Genomic DNA, 22,330 nt, shown 5'->3' on the forward strand with positions numbered 1-22,330 from the left:
GCCAGTTAAGTCAACCATGTCCAAGTAGTCTCAGGTATGCAATGTGATTAAGATATATCTGTTCTAAATGTCTAGCCTGCTGGAAAAAAAAAAACACCAAAAATAACATGGACCCTGCACCCCTGAGCTCAAACAGCTCTGAGGGTCCAGGCATTGTGTGCATGAACAGGTCACTTCAAGGGTCAACGATTATACACTATACGATGCCAGATTAGCTCCTACCTCCCCAGGCACTGCTCGGAAGGGACCTTAGCTTCTGTCATGTGCCAGGGACAGGTGCCACATGGGATTCAGTAACAAAGCAGAAACACCCTGCTTCAGCACGCAGGTTTTAAAAAGGACCTCTTTCACTTTTCAGAAAAGGGCAAAATTCAAAGGGACGAGTTTGTTTCTTTAAAGGCAAGCAAAGGCCCTCTCTCTCTCTCTCTCTCTCTCTCTCTCTCTCTCTCTCTCTCTCGTACAAAACACTGAGGTAAACACTTGACATTTCTTGGTTTTCCAAACTCTGAAAACGAGGTTTTAAGAATTCACCAAATATAAAATTAATTCTGTCGAATTATTTGATAGTCAGAACATGGTATTATTATTTTCTATTATTCAATTAATGTCCTAATTTTCTTCCCTATAAAACTCTACAAAGAGCAGGAGCGGGATGCTTTAAAAGAAGCCTACAACTTATAATAATCTCTAAATATCTGTGACTCTCATCCACACGGGTTCACAGACTGAGAGGTGTCTGCTGGTTTTCCTCCTTGGTACATAGTGATTGCAAGAATTGAAAGAAATAAGGGAAGGTGCCTTTAAGAAAACGAGTCCTTAAGAAGACAAATGGAAATAGATTTCTCCCCTCTAAAGACAGAGGAATGTGAGAGAGGAATTCCCCAGACCTCAGCAGTCACGTAGCCCCAGCAACTCTGCCACACCTGAGTTGCTAGAAGCCCATTTTAAAACGAGTTCCTTCTGGAATTGAGTCTGGCCAAAGGGACTCTGCGGGGCCTAAGCGGGGTGAGGAACACCCGAGGACTTGACAGCAGTGAGAAGGCCTCAGCAGCACTCACCCCGCATCCTGGGCTTCGTGGGCTCGGAGGATGGATAACAGGTTATTGTGCTGCAGGAAGTCACAGACAGCCGGATAACTGCCAGACACGGAAAGAAAAGAGAAGCGGTGGTTAGGAGGTCTTCAGGCGTCGCCACATCGCTGGGACACCCAGGTAATGCTGGGATCCAGCATCATCGGACAAGGCTCAGGAAACAAGTCTCTTGGCCCTGGGGACAGGTAAGGCACACACACGTGGAAGGGAAGAAGTTGCCCCTGAAAGGCGTCCTCTGACTCCCACATGTGTGTCTGGGTGTGTACACCTGTGCTCACATACCCAGCATCACACGCCCAGAGTAAGAAATAAAATGAAAATTAAAAAAGCTTCACTCTCCAAATGTAATTATAATTGAAACCCAAATTACAAATTGAAACTTAAAATACGGTCTATAACCACTATACCTTTGTTCTAAGACATCTTGAAATAAATTCAAAATCCATAAGCTTTTGAATTTAAATTGGAAATTAAAATTAAGGTCAGAAAAGCCAGTATTTTATGAATAAACTGACAATTTTCACTATAACTTAAAATACAAACACCTGGATATATTGATAAATAAAAAAACCAATTTATTATACGGGACAAAAATAGTAGAGAAGACAAATGTAGTTTCTATGCTATATACTTGCATGAATTCTCCAATCAACAGAGAGAAAATACTTGTAAGATGGTACATGCCTAGGGACATCAACTGTGTGATGCGTAGCAGTGATGGTCAGCTTGACAGATACTAGAGACATCCAGGAGACAACTGGGCATGTCTGCGCTGGAGTTTTTAACATTAGGTTCATCAAAGTGAGCAGATGTACCCTAGCTGGTAGCACATTTTTTGGGAGAGGATCCTGGCTGGAATAATAAAATGGAGAAGGCCACAAGCTGAGTGAGCATCAGCATCAGCCTCTCTCTGCTCTCTGACTGCAGAGCAGACCTAATATGAGCAGCTGATGGTGCCTCAGGCAACCTGACTCCTGCACTGGGACAGGCTGTACCCTTCTTCCTTCCTCAGAGGGCTCTGGCCTGTATTTTGTCACAGCAGGAGAAAAGCAACGAATACAGATTGCAAGAAAGATTTAGTTCTCTGGCAACAACAGTTCCTTTACAAACTGTAAAGAGTTTTGGGTTCCTCTGTGCACCCATGTGTGTGTGCACTTGGCAGCAGATTCTCTGACTCTGCAAAGGCGAAATGTGGTAACCTATTAGAACAGGTGATGGATTGTTCCCTTTGCCAGAAGGAAGGGCAGGCTGTGCAGTGTTTTATAAAATGGACAGAAACATTGAGTATGATAAAAAAATTAAAAATCTACAGAGGAATAAAATGTACTGAAGATAAAACATTCCACATGTTATCTAGACATTACAGAGTAAGGCAGTACCACATCCACTCACCCACCCCGCACCTGTTGGCCATGAAAGAACACTGTGAATGTGATCTTGCAAAAGTTCTTCTCGTGTTGGATGGGGATCAGTAGACAGGAGAGGATTAGAAGACCCTGCTCTGAGGGGGTTTGGAGACGGAATGTGAACACGGAAGGCTAAAAGAACACGGAGCAACAGTAGACAAGCTGTACTGGAGCTCCTTGTTTCCTTATTCACGGTCCTCTAACATCAACCACATTCTGGACTCTGAATTAAATACCTTAGACCTTTTCATCAAGATTTTGCCTGCAGGTACCACTACAATGGCTCTGCGCATGCATAAGCCCTGGCAGATACTTTCCCTGGGTGTTTTTTCCTCCTGAAAAGACCAGTTCCTCCACTTGAGTTATGTGACCCTGTAAGGAGCCTTCTTGTCAAGCCCACTTCACCCCCAGGCCTGTGAAACTGCTGCCTCCCCAGCTGGCACCTTGGACCTACCTGATCCTTATCACAGGGTTATGCAAAGTATGATTAGAGATCTGCCCTTTAGCTACAGAACATTCCAGCAGAGGGAATGTGCTGCTCTCTCCACTCCCTGTTCAGAGTGCTTAGCAACAACCTGTCACCTCCTGGAGCTCCTGTGTAGTCACTTAAAGAGCCTCAGCAAGGGCAGTCACCCGTGGAAAGATGCAGAGGGTGCTGGTCTTCCTGCCCCCCTCAGCCCTGGACACCACGGTGTAGGCAGGAAGCTTCCTCCTCCTCCTGATGCTCTTACTCCTTGCAGCCTGCCCAGATGCTCCTCTCCTCTGTTGCTGGGGCCTAGTGATGGGTACTCAACCCTGCAGTACCCTGGGGCTTCCGTCAGCCTTCTTTTCCTAGGACTTTCTGGTCTCTCCTTTGCTCCAGGGTCCTCTAAGGAATTTAGAATTGAGATGCTGAGGCTTCCACTTCCTGCCAGACCTTCTGCAGAACACAGCCCTCACTTGGATCTGGATATGTGGCATGGAGATGCTACTTAAGCAAACTCTTACTTTGAAGAGCTGGGGACCAAATCCAGGTCTTATGTACACTGGGCAAATGCTCTACCACTGAGCTACATTCCTAACCTGGAGCGAATGTTTTATTGAAGTGAAATATCTATATATAAAGGTCATAAATCAGAAGACGGCATCCCTTCACATGAAGAACACTTTCATACCTCATACCTACGGCTCAGAGACACGGACCCTCCTCAGAGCTGTCACCCTCACGCAGGGCAACAGGCACCTTGGCTTTCGATGTTAGAGACTAGTTTTCTTGTATGCAGAGTTCATTTCATTGTACCTGACTGTTGACTTTTTCTCATCATCATATTTATGCTATTCATCTATGTTGATATGCGTGGTTTTGTTTAGATCACTCTCATTTGCTATAGTCAGCACTTTGTGCATATATGTGACTTGTAATAGTTACTGTGTGTGCACACACACACACACTGAGTATACTTTAATCTGTAAAGAAGGTGCTATTTCTACCTTTATCCGTACATCTTGATATTATATAGTTTATGATTCTACTAAGCAGGTGTTTGGGTGTCTCCATTTCTTGGCTCTTATGATTACTGATGCAATGAACAATTTTATGCTTGTCTTCTGAATGGGGTAGAGGAGATAAGAAGGGCAAGGGGCTTCAGAACTGGAGGGATTTGAGCGTGGTAAGGAGTTGGAGGCTGCTGCTGTGGGCTTCAAGGCTGCAGGCACAGCCACACGCACGGGGCTCAAGTGAGCTGCAGGTGCAGCCACTAGCACACTAACATTCACATCGGTGCAACCCCAGACTAGGTTCTCACAACAATGCTGGAATGCCCTAACTGAACTCAAACAGTATAAAGCAGAAGGCCCAGAATACAGTGCTTCCATGATGCACTTGGTGCAGACACAAACTGGTAACCAAAGACCAAAACTCCTCCCCACTTTTCTGACTTTATCTCCCATATGTTATGGACCACAATAATCTCCAGTCTGATGCTGGCCCACATGCAGTATCTCAGTCACCTGTCTGAATAATGTGGGCATTTGAGGGTGTAAGCTATGGTCTGTGATTATGAAGTTAATGGAAATATTGGGGGTGGAGCAGCCAAGGAATTTTGGTTTTGACCAGATACTTTTGTCCCATTCAGGGGTCACTAAGATAATACTGATTAAACCAAATGAGTCACAAAGAATGCCAAAAGCCACGAGTCTGGGATAGGGACAGGCATGTGAGGTGACAGGAGCAGGAGGCAAATAAGAGAGGCTGGTGTGAGGAAGCACCCAGAATCCACTACATACATGCATGGCATTGCTAGGAACTTAATTAAAAAGCTAGGGGAAAAGCTCTTCTGATAAATTATATGTATGTGTGAATGTATGTATATGCAGGTATCCAAAGACGCCAGGCGTGCCCGATCTCACTGGAGCCAGGCTCACAGTGGTTTGGAGCCACCAGATGTGTGTGGGTGCTGGGATCTGAAGTCAGATCCTAGGCAAGAGAAGTAGGCACTCTTAATTGCTGAGTCATCTCTCCAGCCCTATCCTGATGTATTTTTCTGTGTGACTATGTGCTATTTAAATCATAGTCTATATAATATGTTATACAGTCAATAGAGTGGCATATCAATTATCCAGAATACATAGAGACATGCAAAATAAAATTGTAAGTCAAGATAATTGACAGTTAACTCCAAAGGGATGCAACCACTAAGCTCTTTGGCTAATTTTACAGTCACTAATACCTGTCTAGACAAACTTTAAGGCATGAACTTAAAAGAATGTCTCTGATCCTTTCAAGGTGACTTTAAAGACAAAAGAATTAAAAAAAAACCCTCTGTGCTAAAGGTATATCCTTCTTTCCCTTTGACAGACTAGAATACCCAGAATCCTCTGCTAACAGTCAGTGTCACAAGTTCTGGATTCAGATATTTAGCTCCACAGCAATACATCTGTCAAGATCAAAGGTCAACATCTGTGAAAAAACTCATACGATCTGCAGAATTAAAGTGTGAGAATGTGCTTAATTCTAATCATCTGTGTGATAGATAATATTGTATATTTGTGTCTATATTTTCAGAATGTAACAGTTTGAAAGAGATGACCGCCCCCATAAGTTCATGAGTGAATGCCTGATCCCCAGTTGGTAGAACTGTTTGGCAAGGGTTAAGGGGCGTGGCCTTGTTGAAGGAGGTGGTGAGTCCGTGTGGACTTTGAGGTTTTAGCAAAGCTCACAGCATTCCCAGGTAGCTCTCTCTGCCCCATGGTTATCTCAGCAGGCAAACTCTCAGCTACTTCTCCGGTGCCATGCTAGCCCACTGTCATGCTCTCAATCATAATGGCCATGGACTCACCCTCTGAAACTGTAAGCCCCCCAAAACTCTTTTCATATATGTGTCTTTAGTCATGGTGTCTCAGCAAAATGAAAAGGACTGTGTACTGTGTAAGTTTACTCCGGTGTCATTCAGAACAAGGTTTGCCTGGATGCCTGACCCAGTAGATTGACAGCAGAGTGCTATGCTACAGATAAATTCAATATGAGTCAACATTATAATCATGTTTGAGTTCTTTATAGTATTATTTTAGTGAAACACAACAGGTAACCTAGAGACCTATACATAATTGGGGCATTTAATACCAGATTTGAAAGGTCTAACATTTGGCTTTAATTGACTTCAAATACCTCTTTTCTATAAGGACAAACATCTTCATAAAATGTTATGCCTAAGTTAAGTGATTATTGACAGGAAGTTTTAAGCTTTTCAGAATTATAGAACATTTTACCGACATATAACTCATCAACACTTGTGCCTCTCCCAAAACATAAGATAATTTGCCACCTGACATTTTGGTTCAGAATAAGCTTCATTATTATTATATAAAATAGAACTCATTCCCACAATTATGGTTTCCAGAAAAGATGACTTTATGTTCAAAATGAATTTCCCAATCATACTAACAAATGAAAACCTTTTTCATCTACAATAAAATTTAATGCACAGAATATGTTCCACTATTGAATAGGAAACTTACACAGAGCACACTATCAGCTTGCTGTAGACGTGGGAGTATGTTAATAAATTGTTTTTACAGAGGTTTTTAGACTAAATCATTTCATGGAAATGAACATTAGTTCTAGGGAACATTAGGTGTATTATTTTAAGTTGAAATAGAAAATTAAAAAAGAAAACAGAATGTGTTTTAGAATTTAAAATTCTCCACTTTGTTTTTATATTCTATTTCCTCCTAGGAACATTCCCACCATTACATCACACTGGAAGGGACCAAACCAAGTGTAGAATACCATGTGCAGCAGACAAAGCTGAGGGCAAAAGGTCAGTAAAGTGGCTCGGACACACAGAACCCCAAATGCCCTACAGATTCCTTTCTGAAGTGACTGGATATCCAGGTCCCACTTGCACATGTAAAATGCACTATTAAGACATTTTCAATCTGACTTATCAAAGTGCTAAATGTGAACCCACCCATCCGGTTACCTAGATACTCTGTAACTGGTGGGTCCCAGCCATCCAGGAAGCTGGGAACATTTTAAACTAATCTGAGGATGAGTATGACTTAGTCAGCCAATGAGAGGTTGGTTTTCTGATTTAAGTTATACAAACTGGTGAAACAAGAGTATGTTTATGGATGAAAGAAAGGAAGGCTAGTAAAGAGACCCTCTTGCAGTTCATGGAGTAGAGACCATTTTTAGTATATTTTCTCATCAGCAGCCATTCCCTGTCCCAGCACCTGCCTTTCATTTCTTTCATATTATTCACAGAATTCATATACATATGCCTTTGTATGCAGGTATACATTCTTTATATCTGTGTATTTACTTATTCCTTCCTAAACCCCAATACTGTAAGACAGACAGGTTCCAGCCTGTGAGGGAGACCCAGGTCCTCACCTGTAGAAATACGAACATCCCCTGACTGTGTTGTGAGTGAAATGTTCCTGAGTCTTCTCATTCCCGAAGTCCTCCAGGGGGTCCGACCACAGGATGTCACACATGGGCCCATAAGCAGGTGGTTCTTTGAATCGGTCTAACTAAGAAAAATAGAAGACAGAGAACAAAATACTCATCTTTGGACACTCAGAATTCGGAACACACAGGGAAGCAGCTCTGAGTGATGACCATCCGCTCCCATTCCTCAGCCTCAGATGGGAGAAATGGCATCCACTCCTCTTCCAGTCCCCACTTCATCCCAATTCATCTTACTTCTGGGCTTTTCCTCTCTTCTTCCTCATGATGAAATAAATATACCCACGTAGTCTGTGCCCTCACCTTCCCCTTTGCCTCTCTCTGTCTATTTAATCCTTACACTTTCCTCTTGTTTTTTTTGTCCATTTCCTTTTAATCTTTCTCTCATTTTTTTTCATCCAAATAACACAGTCACTATCATGATTTCAATCTATTCCTGTCTTATCTGTGAAGGAGGAGCTTGATTTTGTTCTGTCTACCACCCGCAGAGAACTGTCATTTCAAACCTCGATGAGAATCCCTGTGACGTCCTTTTTAACATGACAGATGATTTTGAGAGTTGGTGGCTTTCGCTTTCTAAGGAGCCACTTGCTTCGAACCACGGTGACACTCACTCCTCAGAAGCCACCTCTGTTTCTAGCTGGAGGGCATGCCACTGTGTTGCTGGTCTTGGTGCAAATAACGGCGTGAGAGTAAAAGCGCCCCACATTTCTCTAGACCCTGCTCACACTTCTAGGCTTTAGCATCATTCTTGGGGGCTGCATATGGAATTAGTTTCCCCAGTTATGCACTGCGTGGCCATCATGACCATTGCAGTCTGTGCAAAACAACCCCAGAAGAAATAGTAACGGCGCCTCATGGAAGAGGCTGGTGGTACACGGAGAAGAATCTGTGTTTATTTAATGTGCTTTCATTTGATTTTTCAGGAGTAATTTAAAACATGATGGTGTTATATGTATATTCGTGCACTGGTATGAACATGTGAACACAGGTGACCCCTGAAGCCAGAAGAGGCATCAGATCCTTTGGGGCTGGGGTTACAGGTGGTTGAGAGCCACCTGGCATGGCTCCTGGGAACCAAACTGCAGTCCTCTGCCACAGATATGTCTTTAGCCCCTTGTTTGATTTTTAAAGAAAAAATAATAGCACAGCTACCTTCCCATAGGGGGAAAAAAGTGTTTATTCCCTCTACTTCTGAGACTATAAGTCAGCTGCAGATTAATGACACGAGTTGAATATTTGGCTTCCTGAGATAAAAACAAATATTGATTTCATGGAAATAGATACTTATAAAGTAAAAATATATTTGTGATTTGATTTGTTATTTTCTCAATTCTGTAAATTCCGATGAACATTACTAAGGGAACAGTAAGCAGTATGAAAATGATTATTCATTTTAAAGTTCAGGTTCATTGTTTCTTTTTGTCAATGACTACAGTTTTAACACAAAAGTTAAATAGCTAAGTCCTTTCTGGTTTTTTTTTCCCTCAAAAGGAGTAAAAAGGGCATAGAATGGACTTTCAGTGCTTTCTCCTGTTGGAAGGATGCTTGATACACTTTGCATCTTTCATTTAGGCCCATGAATTTGTAAATGTCATCAAGCACAACACACATGCATGTGTGTGGTTCCCAGCATCTGTTCGTCCAGCAAAGCTGGTTGCTTATAGTGTCATATTTTCCATTCCCCTGCCATGATAAGCTATATAGTTCCTAGTACACAGGTTGTGTGATGATTTTATTTCATCACTAAACACGGTGGAAAATACTACTTACTAAATTAATATTAACTAAAGACAGCTCCTATAATTAACTTGGAACTGCTGCTCAGAATACAAATTTGTGAGGCAGCAATGGAAACATTCAAGCTCAAGAAACTAAAAAATAAAAAAGTATCAATTACTGAAATGACATCACTGGGTCTTGTGTATGAATACCCACAGGCAGAATTTGAGTTATGTACATGAGGAATCTTAAGTAAGCTACTACTTGTATACTCACTGGCATCCAGGATGACCTGTTTGAAGCCAGAGTTTACTTACAGCATATCAGGCTCAAATAGTTACCAGACAGCATGTATCTTTCTAGCAAAACTCAGCCAGATTCCAACTTGAGTAGTTGAAATGCAGCGATTCAGAATAATTTCAGTTACTCATTCCTTCTAACGTGACCGGCAAGAATAGCAAAAGGGGGTCAGACTCATCTCCACACTCGCTTCTCTGCTTGGGAAAGTGTAATCCCTTTTCCCAGGGCTCTAAAAGGCAGGGAGAGGTATCTGAGACAGTCTTTACACATCAGTAATTCCTGCAGAAAAAAATGTGGCTTTGGTTTCTTAGCTCAAAAGCTTAGTGGAGAAAATTATATCCAAATTACGATCCTGTATGTTCCTGTATACACGCACACGCAAATATCATGTGTTAGACAACTACAAGCATATGTGCAGAAGATACAGGAAAATGTTTTTATTGTGCTTTCTTTTGGAGATTTGGGCACCAAAAGTACAATAATATTCTTTTTAATAATCTCCCATGTCTTTTCTTACATTGCTGCATTATTAGAATATAAACATTGAGAAATGAAACATTATTTCTGTTGTGCAGCACTGTCAAGTATTATTGCGTTGTTTCATGAAAAGTAGACAATACACTTCCTCATTCCACCTCAGTTATCCTTCTGCTGGGAAATAACAGCGACAGTAAACACGAAGTCAAAGCATGCTTCGGGAAAAAATGCAGCTACTTTTAATACAGTCAACACAATACTACCTTTGCCTTTGCTAAATGCTGACTGAAATATTATATAGTGGAACAACAACAACAACAAAGACTATCATGATAAAGACATTTTAAAGGTTAAGGTGTGCTATTTCTCCAAAGACCAAGCAACTTTTCCAATTTAACAAACCAGGAACATACGGTGGACTATTTGAAAAATAAGAAAATGAAACTGCCCATATGCGTTAGAGATCAAATATATGATTGTTTCATGACAAATGCCATGTGCTCAGCCAAACCCTGAGGGTCTAGAGATGTATCTTCTCTTTAAGATAACAATCTGATACAAGTCAGGGAGATGCGAGTGCGTTCAGTTATTTTAAATGAAAACGATGCAAGTAGTGAGAGGGGTGGGACAGTGAGATCCTCCAGTACCTGCTGAAGGACAGAGAACGAGCAGACGTGGACAATAATAGAGCTTACTTTTCTGATGTCATCTAGAGTGTTAATCTCTGGGGACAAACCACCATGGACACACAGGAACTGCTGGTTCATCAGTGCGGCCAGCGGAAGGCAGTCGAAGGCGTCCATACAGGCGTCATAAACTCGTTCTGAATACTTTATTTTACCTTTGAAATACAGTGAGAAGGAAAGAGTTACTGTCATGCCTTTGTCAAGAGGAACATCTTATTGAACTCGCTTTGGTTCTTTTCAATGTTTTTTTGCCAGGGTAATATGAATGTGACCCTTCCAAACAGAATCAATATGATTTCCAAGAATCATAGATTAACCTTCATATATAATATTTTTTATTTCTGCTATTACTCCATATTGTTTACTTATTATAGCTTTTGTCTATAAATTCAAGACTTTTACATACCTTATGTGTACACACACACACACACGCACGCATGCGCACACACACACACACACACACACACACACACACACACACACACGATGGCCATAAAGCTGGTTGATATTTCCCATAAGATTTTGGAGAAAAGCCATAGCCAAGAAACTTTCTGAAGCTTTTTCTGCCTCACAGAATTCTTATTTCTCCATATTGACTCACAGCTAATGTTTTTAGGAAAGTCTTTATGCTTCATTGAATATAAAACCAAATTACAGAGAGAAAAAGAATTAAAGTTTCAGTAAACAACGGGGAAAACAGATGAGGGGGAATAGAACTTATACAAAAAGCATTCCTTTATCCAAGTATCTATATATAAGAAAGGAATAAGCTTTCATTTGGTCTCATGTCCTAGAAGCTGATATCTATGAGGCTGCAAAACAGAGGTTCAATTTGGCCCCATTTTTTTTTCTGCACTTGACTAAGACTCACTTTTCTAAACAGTAGTTGTGTACTACGACACACATGAAACTTTAGCTCAGATTAATAGGCTACTTGATAAAACCTATGATTAAAAAACACATTCTGGCTCGATCCTATGCAGGCCTTGTATAGGCTACCACAGCCACTGTAAGTTCATGAGTAAGTGGTCCTGTCATGCTCAGAAGACACTCTTTTGTTCTCTACTTCCCCAGCTCTTGCCTCGTACAATCTTTCTGTCCCTCTTCTAGCATGGGAGCAGAAAGGATCCATAAGCTCTGCATTACCTGACACACTATGGACAGCTGATAGCCTCTCTAGGAGGATGAGTTAGTTTTCTTTAAGGGTGTAGCCTGGGGTAAGTTGATGATGTTCTATTGGATGGGCCCACATCTAGGAGTATATGAGCAATATAAATTGGAAATGGAATGTCGGATAAAAGACAAAATTCTGGGTGTAGGGATATGGAGGTGAACCAGGGAGGAGTTAGAGGGTAGGGTGGAGAGTCCATATGACCAAAGACAATTGTATGCTATTCTGTAAGAATGATAAACAGAATTTAAAATTAAATGTTTCATTAAAACTGCCCATGTTGAGAAAGATGATATGAAATGTCACCTAAAGCTTTGACCTTTATGCAGAGAATAAAAACATAGTATGTTTTCATTTACCAGTTAAAATGATAATTTAGGACATATGACATTAAAGGAAAAAGTCGCACTATACTTACATTCTTGTTTAAATGTGAAATACTCTGTTAGATGTCTACATTCATGATTTCCACGAAGTAAAAACAGTGTTTTGGGGTAAAGAATTTTCAAGGCCCACAAATACAGCACACACTAAAGAAAAAAAAATAAACAGAAAATAAGCATCTTCCATTGTATTTGCTCATTTTATCAATTAACAAGAACTCAGTGTATTATGGACAACCTTCTCAAACCAGAGGATACTGAGAAGCAAAGAGAATACAACCTAAGGTACCACTTGCAACGCCTCTCTCGGCATCTGATTAGTTTTTTAAAAGTTACATTTATTTATGCATCTTTATGTACGCATGAGCACATGAGTGGAGGGCAGTGGATGCCACACTGCAGACGGCTCTCTGCTGGACTCAGGTGGTCAGCGCAGCAGGAAGCGCCTTTCCCCACCGAGCCATACTGCTGGCCCTCATCTTGTCCTTTATTTCAATGCCTTTGCGATACAGAGCAGAGACCTACAACTTTTTAGATAAAATACAATTAAATTGAAGAGCAGGGAGTCTCAACAAATTCACTACAAAAACAGGGAATACATGGTTTGCACCTTAAAACTCTCAAATTAGTTAATTGGACATTTTAGATTGTATGGCGGTGATGGCTAGCTACACACGGATCAGGTGTGGAGTAAATATTCATTGGCACAAACTTTATAGAGATGAGGTATAAGTGGAACAATCAAATATTAATACCAACAATACCCTCAAGTGTCATTCATTAAGAAGCCACACAGAGCAGAAAACGATTCTTAGAAAAAAACAAGCATGCTGTCTCCTCTCCATGAAGCGTGTGTTCCCAAAGTGTAGGTAAGGCAAGGACCCCACAGATATATGGACAGACCAGACTCTGATCATGAAAACACATAATATTTACACTTCTTCCACCAGTCTTCCAACACATAGTAGGCACACTGCGATCCTAAAGAGAAAACCTATAGAAAACGAATCTGTTGGCTACCTGGGAAAGATATTCACCTGCAAAGGATATTCGTCTGATAGCTTGTGTGGTAATTTAACAAAGCATGGAAATATTTATGCTTGAACATATAGTCCAGGGGTTTTCGGAAAATACTAATTAAGGAGACAAGTGTAGATTACTGTAATGTTCCAACAGGTTATCTTCAAATATGACACAGTGATTGAATTAAGGAAAAACAATAGTTTGGCATTAGAGTGTGTGTGTGTGTGTGTGTGTATGAATGATTGTTTTTCCGGCTATAGCCATTAGCTAAAGCTCATGTTATTAAGATATTAGCATAACTGAAGAGCTGACCAACTATCCTCCATGAGTGGCCCTTGAAGCAGCATGACCCTCTATGCTTACAAATCTCCATGCCATCTCAGCGATGAGTGAGGCCGCCTAATAAGTCCTTGCTAGGAATCCTATTTTAGAACTACAATTACATGTTTAAATAAAAGGTGTTTGTACGATTCAAATTCACCTCATTATTTCAGAGAAGGCATTTACTTCATGCCATGAACGACAATGAGAGGCTTGTTGCCAGTTCAACGTTGTGAAGATTGCCCCTTGACGCAGGTGGTGTGTATGTACACACATAACTACTTGTAAGCTGGCAGTTAAGTAGGAAGGCCTAATTTGGAAGAGGAATGGTTATATAAAGACCATTTAGGAATATGCTAACAGGTGCTTAGAAACAGTGTGCCTAAAAGCACTAAAGGCTTACTTGGACTCATCAGTTTGCTATAAGCAGTCTAGAAGGCTGGCATCGCTGCCTGCATCTTACATTGTTGACTTTGTCTTCAACCTTTAGACCAGAATCTTGCTTAACTCTGCACATTGATATGTTAATAACTCCTGTCTGTTTAAAGCCAGTATCACCTAACCTATCCCAACTGCCTTTATGGAGGATGGTGCACAGGTGACTGTAATTGAGGCATCTTCCTGTCAGGCCGTACCATGCCCTTGGGGCCAGCCATTGTCCTAATCCTGCAGTTACACCAGCTTCAAGGACCAGCAGGGTTTTGCAACATATTATCCTTTGAGGAGCTCACCCTCAAGCAGAGGCAGTGACCACAGGAAAGCTGGGCTGTTTTCTCAAGCAACAGAGCAAGGGAGACTTGCAGAACAAGCAACAGGAACAAGCACAGAGCCAGGTCTGATACAGCCAGACCTCAAGGACACTGGGATTTCCTTGCTGTGTGGCACCTGCCCCTAAGCCAATTCTCCCACCACTTAAACTTGAAACTATCAGTATCCTGAAGACTGACTTGCGGGTCATGAAATTCCTTTTCTGTTCCTCTCCCCAGTGAGATGTGTCGATTCAAAGTCTTATTTTCTGTCTTTTACTCCTGGTCTCCGTAACTGGATAACCACGGCAGATGGCTGGACCTAGTCTGGTGTGAGTCCTGGGCTTTTGCTTTAGAGTCTAGAACACATGCACTACCGAGGTTCCTACCTTAGTGTGTTTTATTTACAGTTCAGTGAGAACGCATAAGGTCTAGCTAGTGAGTACAGATTTCTTTTTAAGTGTTTGAGTACAACTCACATAACACTAGATGAACATTTCACATACAACTCTATGAAAATTTACACATATGCACCCCATTAAACCACTACATGGACCTAGAACCTCCAACACTCTCACGTTCTCTCCTCATGACTCACTTTTTGAAAAATTTAGCTGAAATTCTGATCTCTTTAGATTCATTTATTTCCCTATCACAATTTATTTTAAAATAAAGCAATTATCTCTCCATCTAAAATCTAAACTGTATTTTGCAAGCCCACTCAACTACCTGGGAGACTAGAGGAATTGTATCTAAAGACCCACATTTTCTTTTTGGCAGTGCTTAGAGATCTTATTCCATCTGATATTGGCACACAGCCTTTGAACTTTATCCCTCTAGTCTTAATTACTAAAATTCTTTCATAAATGAAACCGTCTAAGAGTTATTCATAAATGTTCCATGCTAAATATTCCTAGTATTTATAAGTGTACATTTAAAAATGATGTAATGTACAACCCCTTTATGGATGTAAAAAACTGAACATGTGATAGACACTTGGGATATATTAACCCTGTCTTTGAAGAACAAAAGGTGGGGACAAAAGAGGGGGAAAAGGAGAGGGACAATAAACAAAAACAAAAAAGAGGAAGAAAAAACAAGGAGAGAAGGGGAAAGAAAAAGAAAAATAAAGGAAGAAAAATAACTCAATTTTCCAAATTCTTGGCTCAAAGTATTCTCAAGTGCGAGTCATTTTTTTTTTCCACACATTATTTCCTTTTCTCCTGTGGCAAGCATAAAATATCTTCCAAACACTAAATAAGACCGCAAACACAGCCAGCATGGAAGAAATGGCATGGTAAATGAAAGGGCAACGGTGGACTGGAGGGTGGAGCCCTGCCAGCCTTCACCCTCAACATCTGCTGGGGAGGACTGCCAAGCATAGCAGCAAGGTCTTCTTACTGGCGGCTGCTTTGTCATATAAAGTCCCAGCCTTCTGAAAAGCTGAAGATCTTTACAAAACCACGACCTCAGATTTGTTATAAAGTACAGACTCGTTAAAATTATCACAAACAAATGAAGCGAGAGGAATCAGTGTCACTCAGGTGTCTGCTCTGTTAGTGGGCGATGGCCGTGAACCAGCATTTTACTGTCTGAGCTAGTTAAGGCAAGAAGAGCACCACGTTCCATGGACCCTTCTGCACAGTAAGGATGTAAATGAGCCATAGTGATCACTTCAATCACCTTACCATTGCTACTGCTAACTAAACAAGAATTCACAACTTCTAGTTAGAGTTACTCAACATCAAAGATTACACTGATTTCTATCATAGACATAGTTTTGGCCAATTTATGACTCATTCTTAATAAGGCAGCACTAAAAACATTGTCCTCTTTGTCCACTGATAAAAAGTGCTGTGATTTACCTAGTAATTTAAGCATTTAGATGGACAGCCTTCTTTCAAAATTGCATGGAGTTCTTAGGAACTGCAAGGCAGCACGAGAGGCAAGGAAGTGAAAAGGAGATTACGGTTTTAGCTACATACAGACAAGCTCCCTGAACTGGAAACTACCCATGCTTCAAAACGTCCTGATCAAAATGGGTGCTTCTGTGTCATGAATGGCCAAGTGCAGGCTATCACATAAACCTGGAAAGGATCCAAACTCCTGCAATATGGAACATGACTCCTCTAAGATACCACTTGTCTGGTCTGACAAGCACACCATGAAGTGGCCGTCCAAGACCAGTGCCCTGTCAGGACCACTGGCTCCCAAGCCTGGTGGCTCTGCTTTGTCACCTCCGCCATGTGATCTACTGCTTGCTTCTTATTTTCAGGTGGCAGCATGGAATGCTGCCTGGCTTCATGTGTTCACACTGACCCACAAGTTCACAGCTAATAAACACAACAACCTTTTACACTTCAGTGTGCTGGAAGCCTTAGAGGCCTGGGCTGAGGTCTGGATGAAAGCCTCTCAGGAGAGGCCAGCTCACTGCCACCTCAAGGTCACCGGTGCGCTGCAGAATGCCTGCAGAGAGCCTAATGAAGTAAACACAGAAAACAGCTGTGCAGGACAGGTCTGGAGAGAAACACGCCCAGCTGTGGACCTAAATAATACATAGGCTTGATCAAAGAGACTAGGTAGGGCCATACAATCATCAGAAGGAAAAAGGTTTGGTATAAGACAAATTACAGTTGAGAACAAAATTACTTCTTCCATCACTGCTCAAAAGCTAGCTTGTTTGGGGGTTCATTTTGTGGGGAATATAGCACTTTCAGCAGGCCAACCACAGCAGACATCTGGAAATATTCTTAGAGTATTTCATACATATCAGTGGTTCCTCATAGTCTGGTGACCTCTGACCATAAAATTATTTTCATTGTTACATCATGACTGCAATTCTGCTATTGTTATGAATCATAATATAAATATCTGATATGCAAATGGTCTTATATAACCCTTGTGAAAGGGTCATTTGACCTCCCCGCAAAGGGGTTGTGACCCATAGGTTGAGAACCACTGATATACATGCTCGATCTGTTTCAATATGCTGATCATATCAGTTTTAATATGCTGATCGTATCATAGCCACAGAAAAGCTACTCACAGGTCACAAATAGATCAAAATTGTGACCATACTACCGCTGAAACATTTTGTCATTTTTGTGTGTATGCAGAAAGTTCATGGGTCTGTACTCATTTTAACCGAGGGCCAGTTATGAAGATGGCATTTTTGACAAATGCATCTCAGCACGTTTTAATGTTTTAATGTACTATAAGACCTACATGGCACATCATTTAGCTGGATACTTTGATCTTTGTATGAATGTTAAGTTTCAAAATGAACTCAATAGACAAAATATTGCCACCCTCTTATTTCTACTATCAAGAGCTACTATAGATTCTTTCAAAGAAAAACATATCCCAAGGACCAAATCAGGGATTTCTACTTTCCAAACATTTTTTTTTAATGGAGCTCTAAAAAATTCTGACTAGGAGATATTTAGAATATTTTAAATGGCCACAGATACAGAGTTGTAGTTTTTGTAGGAAAAGCAAACAGAACTAGAATGGATCTCGGTGTTATGATGATACTTCCCTAGTGTACATGAGAGTCTGCTTCAACCCCTAGCACTCTGAACCTAGAACAGCTTCCATGCCAGGGTTTGGTTCTCTTTAGAGTATGTATAATCCTAGTTCCTTGTCTAGACTTACATTTCTAGAGAGCAAGGAGATACTTTACCTTTCTCCGTAGTCGGAATCATAGTGTATGTGTACACAGTTATCGGCGACAAAATACTCAGACATGTTTATGCCCATTTATAATGGTTTATATATACATATAAACTGTATGTGTACATGTACACATATGTACATACATTCACACACACACATATAAAGAGAGAAAGAGTTTCAATTTTTAATTGCAGGTAACTAAATACCCCAAATATCCAGTTGATATATTTGAGGTTGACACACTGTATTAACATTAAATGTCTCTTAAGTAAATCTTTTTTTTGTTTGTTTTGCTTTTTTGGTTTTTCAAGACAGGGTTTCACTGTAGCTTTGGAGCCTGTCCTGGAACTCACCCTTGCAGACAAGGCTGGCCTCGAGATCCGCCTGCTTCTGCCTCCCAAGTGCTGGGATTAACATGTGCACCACCACTGCCCGGTTTGTAAATCTAATATTAAAATATTTTAAAACCTTTTTCTGTATGATGGTTGTGAGTCAATGGTGCGAGGCATCTGCCATGCTGCCTTAATACATGAAAATTGTGCTCCTTCCTATCCACTGTTCTCTTAGGAGCACATATTGACTAGTATCTATGAGCTTCAAAATTTCCTCTTACGGAAACCGTGTTCTCCCAGTATAACTGTTGGGCCCTCCCTGAGACATCATGAGACTTGAGTACAAGGTCTTGCTTTTATTTTTAATATAATTTCAATTCCCTTAAAGTAGATGATGATGGAAAAACTGAGGAAGAACCTCTACTCAATGAATATCTCTTCTACTTTGACTAATTAATGACTTTGACACATTTCCTAGTTGGATGATAGGTGCGATGATCTAGCAGCTGCCAGTGTCCTCACACTGGAACGCCATCATTCTGTTTCCATTCGTGAAAGTGACTTACTCTCAAAACCGTAAGTCATGGATATGGCAACTCAAGTCCGTTATGCTATCAACTCTAATTAGTTCTTTCAATCAATTTTCAAGAACAGCAAAAGACATCATTTTACCATTTTGTCATCCCTCTGCATAAAAAATACAGGATTATTTATCTCCTTAAGTGTACTGAAATTGATTGCTACAGTCTAGATGTTTATTTCCCTATCTTATTACAGTATCGGCGATCCATAACGGGCTAAGAGGAACCCATGTGTACTTACTTCGATACTGAAGTACCCTCTGTCAACATAGTCCCCTAAGAAGAGGTAGCGAGTGTTGGCAGGGGATCCTCCCACTTCAAAGAGCTTCATCAAGTCAAAGAACTGTCCATGGATGTCCCCACAAACTGAAAGATAAAACAGAGTTTATGGCAATATTAGCTTATGTGACTGAATCATATAATCAAATTTGCAGAGCAGGAGAAATGAGACAGAAAAGCCAAGCCCTTTGCTGAAGATGCCAGAGTTCCTGATTGGCACATCTTGCTCTGTTGTTCAGGTTTCCTAACTCACAACTTCACTGGGAAAACGGTGCTGCTAAGAACAGCAACAGCAATGGATGTTGTTGTAATACATAAAGCAATTTTGCAAGAAATCCTGTTAAGAAATTTGATTTTTCCCAAGTTCCTTCTAACATTGTCATGAGATAAGAATTAATTGTACACAAAAGAAAGGAGAAAATGACAGGTCAAGGATCTGGCACAATCTATGTCCAATGGAGGTGTGAATTCTACCCACAATGAATTATTGTTTTGGAAAGAAAAAAATGGTGATGTGCATAAGAAATACTATGTTTTGCTAGGTCTAATATGCAACTGACAAATTTAAATACTAAAAGAATGTTTTTCTAAGATATATTATTAATTGTCAAAACATTTTTGTAAAGCATATCTGAGGAACTGTAACTGAATAACATCAATAGGAACTGATATTTCTTAAATTTTCAGTTTTGTAAGCTAAAAGTTTAGAAAGAATTTGGCTTTCTTTTTGTTTGGCACTTATTGCCTCTATAAATGCTGAGACCCTCAAAATTAACAGTATAATGTCTGCTATATGGAGGAGACATTAACATATGTTAGGTCACATATGACAAGGTCACAGCCAAAAATGAACAATCAGAGCTTCAAGTCAGAGTCATTTGATTAAAAAGGTTTTTTTAATCATCATAGGTTTTTATGTACACACATAAATTATTAATTATTTTGAAATGAACTATGCTTAAATAATGGACATCACGCGGATGTTTCTTCATAGGACAACAATATCTTAACACACTGGATACAGTGACCACAGGTGAGTTACTGAGGCAGGCAGAAGGCAGAGCCTTCCTACAGAATCCATTGATGAAACACCTGCACCCCAATGAACGAAGTTTAGATGACTGGTAAAATCCTACTTTCCACCGTGGAATAAAGACTATGAAGCAGGTATAGGTAGGCGAGGTTTTAGGACATCTGTGCTTAAGAATCTTGGTCTATTAAAATGGTGTAAGCGATCGGGAACAAAGAGTGCTTGGGCACACCTTTTCCGGTTCCAGCCGGAGCCTCTTCCCCCGTCAGCAAGAGTCACTGTAAAGTGATCAGAAGCACATTCTTCACTTCTTTGAAGTAAGAATTCGTCTTAGATTATTTATCCATAAGGATAGTTTTATTCTTATGGTTGAATATTTCACAACTGGGTCTTTCTTCTGAAGGACTGAGGAATTGGGGCGGAGACTGAGCACAGCATGCTCTTCTTGAGATACCATGAAGGTCTCAACCAAGAGCAAAGAAAGAAAGAGCAGTGAGTGTTTGGGCTCCTATGCTGCCAGGCGAAGAAAGCTGGCTCTGGGGGAGACAGAGGACCTCGCATCCACGGGAAGCTACTTAGACAGCTCTGGAAACCCGAAGGTTGGCAAACTCTTGGGCTGCAGCTAGATCTTAGCCCAAAGCCTGCCTGGGCAACTTAGTGACATTCTGCCTGAAAACAACAAAACCGAACAGGAAAAGGAGAGCAGGGACTATTGCTTAACAAATTAAAATAAGGCATCTGTCTTATAAACTCAACTAAAACTTATCTTCTATTATAATTTTTAAAAGCCAAAGCTAAGACTTATTAACTAACAAGGAGTAAGAATTCCACTGATTTACATTATAGTGTAGCTGGTACGGTTACTTACAATAACACCAACTTCTCTTATGTAGAAGCGATTTTTCTACCTGTTATGCATGTTTCAACCAAACGTTCGTAAAGGAAAAAAGGGTTTGTCTAGAAAATGTGTGTTCACAAACGTGTGTTCACGTGTCCTTCACTACACCTGCAAAGCAAAGGAAGGGGCTCTACTGAATGCTAATGCTTATTATCCCAACAGTTCTGCGCTGCCCAGCTACTGCTTCTCTTTATGGGGGCTCCCTATTAGGGCATGAGGATTGGTTACTGGAAAAGGTTCAGAGAAAACATGAAGCTACGTGACCGAGTAAGACAGGCTCCAAATATTATTTTATGGTAGTGGCAAATTTAATCATCACGTTATAGGCTGTTATTAAACTATCTCCAAGTCAAAACAGTCCCATGAGAACCACAAAAGGAAATGTGGAACCACACTAGCTGGCACGGACCCCTGACCAGCCAGTGCCAACCCCCTGCTGTGTTCTTCACTATCTGAATGACCTTTGGCAGGTTCCTCAAGTTTTGTGAGTCACGACATACTTATATACAAACTTTAGTGACATGGGCCTTATTCCTTACAGAAGATTATCTGTGAAATTAACCATGTTACTATTGTAACAGGCTTAGGAGTTCCTGGATTTTGGTAAGAACCTGAGAAATGTTACACCACACATCATGTCCAAATGGCTGCATCCGGAACTGTCAAGGTACCAGGCTGAAGGGATTCTTCTGGTTGGAGCTGGAAGGCAGGTCTTCTGGACACATCCCAAAGAAAATGCCTTCTCTCCTCACCCTTCCTATCCTCTCTTTGCATTTTCCCTTCCCATTTCAATTCCTAACCGTGCCTGAAAATTCCAGAGTAATAGGTTTACTTTGCCATGTCAGAGACAGAAATACCAGAATATTCACAGAGCCTGTAGACCGCAGGTTAAAAATGAGGCAACTGACACACTGTAGGAGAGTTGGGGAAAAGTAGGAAAACTCATGATGAACAAACAGGTTTAGGAAATGGCCGAATGAGCAAAGGGCTTGCTGAATAAGCATGAGGTCCGGAGTTTGCATCCCCAGACACCACGTCAAAGAAGCCCATTGTGGTAGCAAGCATCTCTGATCCCAGTACTTCTTGAGATTGGAGGTTGAGATAGAAGGCAATGGCAAAGATACAATGGCAAAACAAGACATCATATCTCAAGGTGCACAGTGAGGACAGACAACCGAGGTTGCCATTTGACCTGCACATGCCTGCTGAGGCTTTGTGCATGCTTACAGTAACACACATGACACACATATCAAACACACAT

General features: G+C 40.8%; 1 protein-coding gene across 2 annotated transcripts in view; it reads right to left on the minus strand.

The window, feature by feature from the left end:
* Positions 1 to 22,330, minus strand: part of Ppp3ca (protein phosphatase 3 catalytic subunit alpha) — a 277,448-nt gene that overhangs the window by 50,669 nt on the left and 204,449 nt on the right. For both annotated transcript variants that reach the window (XM_075981271.1, XM_075981272.1), the window contains exons 3-7: positions 19,104 to 19,228; positions 12,220 to 12,331; positions 10,640 to 10,785; positions 7,371 to 7,510; positions 1,059 to 1,136 (exon numbers count right to left, since the gene is read on the minus strand). In XM_075981271.1, coding sequence (XP_075837386.1) covers positions 1,059 to 1,136; positions 7,371 to 7,510; positions 10,640 to 10,785; positions 12,220 to 12,331; positions 19,104 to 19,228 — 601 coding nt within the window. The remainder of the gene's footprint in view (positions 1 to 1,058; positions 1,137 to 7,370; positions 7,511 to 10,639; positions 10,786 to 12,219; positions 12,332 to 19,103; positions 19,229 to 22,330) is intronic.

The sequence above is a fragment of the Microtus pennsylvanicus genome, chromosome 7, assembly GCF_037038515.1.
Source record: "Microtus pennsylvanicus isolate mMicPen1 chromosome 7, mMicPen1.hap1, whole genome shotgun sequence".
Lineage (NCBI taxonomy): Eukaryota > Metazoa > Chordata > Mammalia > Rodentia > Cricetidae > Microtus > Microtus pennsylvanicus.